Here is an 8,086-nt window from a genome sequence, read left to right as displayed (position 1 = left end):
GAGGTTCAAGAGTTAACAAGTCACATTTAATACATCTATGTGTCTGGAACTGAGGTCATAGCTGGGGCACTATGAAGAACAGGAGGTTCTAGAGTTAACAAGTCACATTTAATACATCTATGTGTCTGGAACTGAGGTCATAGCTGGGGCACTATGAAGAACAGGAGGTTCTAGAGTTAACAAGTCACATTTAATACATCTATGTGTCTGGAACTGAGGTCATAGCTGGGGCACTATGAAGAACAGGAGGTTCTAGAGTTAACAAGTCATATTTAATACATCTATGTGTCTGGAACTGAGGTCATAGCTGGAGCACTATGAAGAACAGGAGGTTCTAGAGTTAACAAGTCACATTTAATACATCTATGTGTCTGGAACTGAGGTCATAGCTGGGGCACTATGAAGAACAGGAGGTTCTAGAGTTAACAAGTCATATTTAATACATATATGTGTCTGGAACTGAGGTCATAGCTGGGGCACTATGAAGAACAGGAGGTTCTAGAGTTAACAAGTCATATTTAATACATCTATGTGTCTGGAACTGAGGTCATATGTATTTCATGTTGAGCCGTGTTATAATAAGTAGGGAATGTGGTTATTGAGGTTATTGTGATGAATACTAATACTAATACTAATACTAATACTAATACTAATACTAATACTAATACTAATGTTAAGTGTTCCTTTCATAAGTCACCTATTACCTTGCTATAACTATTGATGTCCATGACTTCTATAAAAGTTGACATGTGTGCCATTAGTCACTTGCTACTTCCATACGTAAATATAGATATCAGTTGTGAATTACTTGTATTTGTCTATTAGCTTCTAAGTAGCAGCTATGAGGTGCTATAACTTGTCATAACCCCCATATGACTCCCCTGTGACTCACCGTGCCAGGGCGGGGGTAGGGCACCCTCCCCTGGAAGGGTACCCACTGGTAGGTGGGCCCATCTCGGTGGGCATAGGGACCCAGGAAGACCCTCCGGATGTCTGCCATGTTGTACATACACACTGCTGAGCCTTTGAATATGTTACTGTAGAGGGGGAGTAGGGAGGGAGGGAGAGAGGATGAGAAGAGAGGTAGAGGGAAAGAGGGAAAGAGGGAGAGAGGGAGAGGGAGAGAGAGAGGAGGGGGGGAGACTGTGAGACCCATAACCATCACAACATAAGACAATAATAATATCCAGGTCTGATATTATAGCTGTAGAAGAGGACAGAATCAAAGCTCACCCTGACATACAACAGACAGACCAAGAAGAATGTTGTCATAATTTAATGGAGAGGATGTCGGTTAGAAACATGGCTGTGATAGAATCCAGCTTCCAGAGAATGGACAGGAATTTAGGCCGGTTACCAACGAGCGAGACCGTAATTCACCCCTAATGGAACACAGTTGGAGGGAATGATGGGAATGCTGTGTTGCAGTATTCCACCACTGTAGGTTTTCCAATGGACAATTCCATCACTTGTTCCAAGTTCTAAAGTGTATCTGTGTGAATCGTAGGGCTGGACAGAATCATTTGATTGATTCAAGACCATAACAATTCCTCTAGAATGAATTTAAACAAATCCATGCACTGCCATAAAATACAAAACAATACATTTTAATTGACTAGATGCACATAATAGTGATTATTTATGGACATGCAGTAGTTTATTGGTCCATCTGATACTATATTCCCCTGTGGCTTGGGTAAAGTAGTGCACTGCGCTATACAGAGAATAGTATCACTTGAGATTAGAGCTGGGCGATGTGGAAAACCATCCATAACACCATAAATAGAACGTTACGTTTATAACAGCAGTGTTATTGGTCCATCTGATACTATATTCCCCTGTGGCTTGGGTAAAGTAGTGCACTGCGCTATACAGAGAATAGTATCACTTGAGATTAGAGCTGGGCGATGTGGAAAACCATCCATAACACCATAAATAGAACGTTACGTTTATAACAGCAGTGTTATTGGTCCATCTGATACTATATTCCCCTGTGGCTTGGGTAAAGTAGTGCACTGCGCTATACAGAGAATAGTATCACTTGAAATTAGAGCCTGGCGATGTGGAAAACCATCCATAACACCATAAATAGAACGTTACGTTTATAACAGCAGTGTTCAACCGTTTAATATTATAACAATAAAAAAATGGAAAACATGTTTCTTTGCAACAAGGCCTATTGAGCAAACGACACTCTGGAGTATCTGACGTAGACTTTGGGAAAGCAGCTGCGATTCAGCGACCAGTGTGGCGAGTGCCGCTGGCTGTTGAGAAGCTTTCTTGACATGGACATGATGTTTACTATCACATGGCTAACCTTTGTTTAACCAGCTAAACAGCTGCTCTCAGTGAAAATCTTTCTAAAAACAGAAAACGGACACAATTCAACGGATATTAATCAACAAAGAGGTAAGAATATGTAGGATATAAGAATATGTTGAAGGCTAGCTGCTCACTTTTGTGTCTGCAGGTATACCTCCCTCACCTCTTCAATGAATATCCCATAGGCCTCTACATCATGGACAAGATGTGTGTATGAAAACCACTATCAAAACAGCTTTTTTCATTCACATTTAACACACAAAAACCAAGGTATGAATACTGTCGTGTGCATGTTTTGTTGATCATCTGTATAATGACTATTTTTGGGATTCACAGACTTCACCCTCCCTACACCTCTGATGAATATAACAGGGAACCTGTTAGATCACGTTGCACTGCAAAATCATTCTGGCTGTGGATACGGAGAACATCACCACATTAACATCAACACGCCAGAGGATATACCCATTAGACTTGGGGCTCTGCTGGGAGTTTACCTCATATTTACATTTATTCATTCTGCTTTGCTACTAAAATCATAATAAACACTGACAACTGCAATATGATGTTATTGTTCTTATGGTTATGCATATTGTTATTATTATTAATAATAATAACAATATCAATAATAATAATAGGGGAGGGGAGTTAGTTCAAAAATGTACCCCAAAAGGTTCTTCAAAAGGTTATTTGAGGAACCATTAAAAGGGGTTGTTAAAAGGGTTATTTGAGGAACCATTAAAAGGGGTTGTTAAAAAGGGTTATTTGAGGAACCATTAAAAGGGGTTGTTAAAAAGGGTTATTTGAGGAACCATTAAAAGGGGTTGTTAAAAAGGGTTATTTGAGGAACCATTAAAAGGGGTTGTTAAAAAGGGTTATTTGAGGAACCATTAAAAGGGGTTGTTAAAAAGGGTTATTTGAGGAACCATTAAAAGGGGTTGTTAAAAAGGGTTATTTGAGGAACCATTAAAAGGGGTTGTTAAAAAGGGTTATTTGAGGAACCATTAAAAGGGGTTGTTAAAAGGGTTATTTGAGGAACCATTAAAAGGGGTTATTAAAAGGGTTATTTGAGGAACCATTAAAAGGGGTTGTTAAAAGGGTTATTTGAGGAACCATTAAAAGGGGTTGTTAAAAGGGTTATTTGAGGAACCATTAAAAGGGGTTGTTAAAAAGGGTTATTTGAGGAACCATTAAAAGGGGTTGTTAAAAAGGGTTATTTGAGGAACCATTAAAAGGGGTTCCCCGACAGTTTCAATTTGAAGAACCCCTAAAGGATACTCCAGGAACCTTTTATTTTTAGAGTGTACAGCGCAAACTGATCTGGGACCTTGGCTATAAAGCACAACCTGGTCTGGGACCTTTTCCTATAAGGCACAAACTGGTCTGGGACCTTTTGCTATAAGGCACAAACTGATCTGGGACCTTTTGCTATAAATCACAAACTGATCTGGGACCTTCGCTATTCAGCACAAACGGATCTGGGACCTTAGCTATACAGTACAAACTGATCTGGGACCAGGCTAGCATATTGTGACAATGACTATAGGAGTTGGCTATACAGCACAAACTGATCTGGGACCAGGCTAGCAGTGATGTAGGTGGCATAGGAGCATCTGTCCACCCAGAACCCCAGATATCAGTAAACCATTAAAGATTAATGGAGGAGCTTTTGTAAAATGTTAATTAGGGAGAAATGTAATTAACCGCTGGGCATACACAAACACTCTAATCCCTGACACGCCTGAATGTTGGACAGACACTAGTGCATATTGAATACACACACACACACACACACACACACACACACACACACACACACACACACACACCACTGGTATCAGTACCATCGATCTATCAGCAGCAGCCTATGGGCCTCATTAAGTGGAATATTAAAAGCCAGTCCCCTGAATCCCCGGCTCTATTCATCTCTGAAACAGGCCACTTACAAAAACAATTAAACCAGTCTAATTCCTCAAAGCCTGTAATTGAATTTTCAAGTGCTGTGTTACACTGCATGCATTAGAGATGGTGGAGAGGAACAGACCTGCACAGTGATTGGTTAAACAAAATGATGAGCCTGTTTTGTTTGTTAACGAGCTTGGTTTCTCCCTCTCCCTCTCTCTCTCTCCCTCCCCCCTCCCCCCCCCCCCTCTCCACTCACATCTCCTCTCTCCACCCCCCCCTCTCTCTCTCTCCCTCCCACCTCTCTCTCTCCCTCTCTCTCTCTCTCTCTCTCTCTCTCTCCCCCCCTCTCTCCACTCACATCTCCTCCCTCCACCCCCCCCTCTCTCTCTCTCTTCTAATTTTCTCTGTACTCATTCTTATTATTAGGTCTGTGATTAATGATGAAGTGTTTGTCCTAATCGTGCGGCGGCGGCTCCAGACAATGCCGCTCGAACATGGCACGCCGAACGCCGCCAGCCGTCTAATCCATCATCTGAAGAAGCCCCCCTCGCCAACATTGTTTTTCGCCTCAAGCCGCTTTTAACTCGCTTATTTCATCTCGTACTGCCCAACAGTGTGTACAGTACAATAGAACCACGGCTCTGGAGGCTACCCCTGTCCAGGTCTGAGCGTCGGCCAGGGAGAGGGAGACGTTCCCTGGGGAGCGAGGATTGTGTCCCCCCTCCCCCCCCTCCCCCACTACCTCTCCACCACTTAATCAGATTTAGCTCCAAGGTTCCACAGAGTTTTACAATGAAAGGGGACAGGTAGCAGAGAATGTGGAATAGGCTAAAAGGGATTTTCAATCTGAGGAGGAGGTGAGACAAGGTGACGTCTGGCCACCTGGAAGAGGATTAAAGGAGGCAAAAAGGATTTTATAAAGGATTGTTTAGGGATTACAGAAAGAGAGAGAGAGGACAGTAGAGATATGAGCTTTGTGTGTTTTAGTAATTTGTCTAGAATGGTTTCACTGTTATACCGTACAGATCCCCTAGCAAACATAGCACATGTGTACTATGATCAATAGTAGTAGCATTGAATACACACAAGGGCACAGTAGGTTTTATGAATCATAAATATCTAGATCATTACCTAGAAGTGGTGAAGACAGCATAGATCACTGGGTTCTTAGGATCTTTGGAGCTCATCAGAAAGACATCCTCTGAAACACATAGAAACCACATCAGAACATTAGCACAACCATCCCGACATCATACAGTGTTTCAATGAAACGATGCTACCATACGTACCCCTCTCGGGTAGAAAGTACCCACAGAGAGGCTCACATACACACACACAGTTCCTTACGCAGCTCGTCGAAGTGTGTGTCGATGCCGTTGAGGCCTGGCACTGAGCAGGTCAGTCTGGCCTTGAGGAAGGTGGTCCACTTATTGACCAGACTCCTGTGACCTCCCAGGTCATTCTGCAGGGACAGACACACACAAACACACACACACGTTACACACACAAATAAACGCTCACACGCTACACACACAAACACACACATTACACACACAAATAAACACACACACATTACACACACAAACACACACGTTACACACACTCACAATACACACACAAATAAACACACACCGTACACACACAAACACACATACGTTACACACACAGATAGTCTACAGACAGGCATGAAAATCCACAATATATAAGACTTATGTGAATTCAGCTTTGATACTGGGGAACATCTGTGTATGTGACATATTTCTGTGTCCCTGTGAATGGAACTGTGTGTGTGAGAGTTTAACATATCCATGATGTGTGTGTGAGTGCATGCTAGTTTGTTTCAGTGTGTTTTGTGTGCGTGTCCATGCGTCCATGCGTGTTTGCGTGTCTGTCTGTGCATGTCAGTGTGTGCATGGGATGCTTGTGTGTGTGTTGTTACCTTACACAGTTGTCCTATGCGGGCAATAGTGGCCTTGCCAGTGTGTTCTCCGTCCATAGCGTTCTCTTTGAAGAAGAGGAAGATCTTATCATCCTCAGGGTTGTCACTCTCTGGGATCAGGTTTACACCTACAAACCTGGGGTCTGACACACACACACACACAAACACACACACACACATACACACACACACACACACGTTAACAAATACACGGGTTCAAACACACACGTGCACGCGCACACACACACACACACAAATTGCTTACAGACATGATCATACATTCAAACACATATGTGCAAACACAGATACATGAGCACACAAACAAACACCAGATTGATAAACAAACAATTACTAATTTTCACTAGGGCTTAACCATGAAACTCTCATATCTGCATTAAACCAACCGCTATTTAATTCCACCATGTCCTCCATCCTCCAGTCCATCATAACCCCTATTAGAAGACACCTCCATCCTCCAGTCCTCCATAACCCCTATTAGAAGACACCTCCATCCTCCAGTCCTCCATAACCCCTATTAGAAGACACCTCCATCCTCCAGTCCTCCATAAACCCTATTAGAAGACACCTCCATCCTCCAGTCCTCCATAAACCCTATTAGAAGACACCTCCATCCTCCAGTCCTCCATAACCCCTATTAGAAGACACCTCCATCCTCCAGTCCTCCATAACCCCTATTAGAAGACACCTCCATCCTCCAGTCCTCCATAAACCCTATTAGAAGACACCTCCATCCTCCAGTCCTCCATAAACCCTATTAGAAGACACCTCCATCCTCCAGTCCTCCATAACCCCTATTAGAAGACACCTCCATCCTCCAGTCCTACATAACCCCTATTAGAAGACACCTCCATCCTCCAGTCCTCCATAACCCCTATTAGAAGACACCTCCATCCTCCAGTCCTCCATAAACCCTATTTGAAGACACCCCCAAACAAACACATATGACTCTGATTTTATATAATATACACTTCAGAATGTGTAACAAATGGCACCCTATTCCCTATATAGGGCACTTCTTTTGACCAGGGTGCACTACATATGGAATAGGGTGCCATTTGTGACACAGCCCTAATACATCGATTGCAGATTTCGGAGTGCGAGGAAATCAAACTCCTAAATGGCTTGAGCCAAGAGCCTAGGGCTTGAATATCCCCAGCTAGAGGGATAGAGCTCTTTACGGAAAACTGATCTGGGAGCAGTCAGTCATGGAGGCGTCGGCACGGGAAAGGAGAGATGGCGTTTCGCCAACCCAACTAAGTTAGAGAGAGAGCAACAAGCGGGGCAGTGTTATGGTGGCGGTAAGCTCCACACACACACACACACACACACACACACACACACACACACACACACACTGACACACACACGCACAAGGGTGCGAATATATTTGGCCACAACTGTATATACACACACACTCACACAATACAGGATGTGGCCGTGAAAAGGGAGACCCCTGGCCAAAGCAGGACCTTTACGCTGCCAGATTTATACTGTCTCCATGTGGATGGGAGTCCCAAACACAGACATGCAAGTACGCACACACACACAGCCATTTAATAAATGCACAGTGCGCGAGCAGACGGATGCACACACACACACACACACCCCCCCCCCCCCCCAAACACACACACACACACACACACACACACACCACAACGGCTGCACTCATGCCATTCAATACATTTAATGTCGGACAAAGGCCACTTCATTGGTCGTGGGCTTAACTATAAACCCGAGTTAGGAGTGTTAACAGATCGGGAGGATGTGTAAATAAATGTCTGCCACAGTCTGTCTGGCCAACCTAGGGTCTGAAGCCTTCTGAAGTGCATACCTATTCACATGGCCATTAAGGATTCTCTCTGAAGTAGGAACGCCATGCTCGCCATTCATACTAGTCTA

The 8,086-nt window shown here is 43.5% G+C and overlaps 1 protein-coding gene across 1 annotated transcript in view; it reads right to left on the bottom strand.

The window, feature by feature from the left end:
• LOC110501009 (semaphorin-3aa) overlaps window positions 1-8,086 on the bottom strand; it is a 56,289-nt gene that overhangs the window by 9,192 nt on the left and 39,011 nt on the right. The window contains exons 7-10 of the mRNA XM_090213649.1: window positions 6,167-6,309; window positions 5,575-5,689; window positions 5,359-5,428; window positions 893-1,037 (exon numbers count right to left, since the gene is read on the bottom strand). Coding sequence (XP_090069775.1) covers window positions 893-1,037; window positions 5,359-5,428; window positions 5,575-5,689; window positions 6,167-6,309 — 473 coding nt within the window. The remainder of the gene's footprint in view (window positions 1-892; window positions 1,038-5,358; window positions 5,429-5,574; window positions 5,690-6,166; window positions 6,310-8,086) is intronic.

This window comes from Oncorhynchus mykiss, chromosome 21, assembly GCF_057628025.1.
Source record: "Oncorhynchus mykiss isolate SJ-2025 chromosome 21, ASM5762802v1, whole genome shotgun sequence".
NCBI classification, from domain to species: Eukaryota; Metazoa; Chordata; class Actinopteri; order Salmoniformes; family Salmonidae; genus Oncorhynchus; species Oncorhynchus mykiss.
This window is presented reverse-complemented; position numbering and strand designations above follow the sequence as displayed.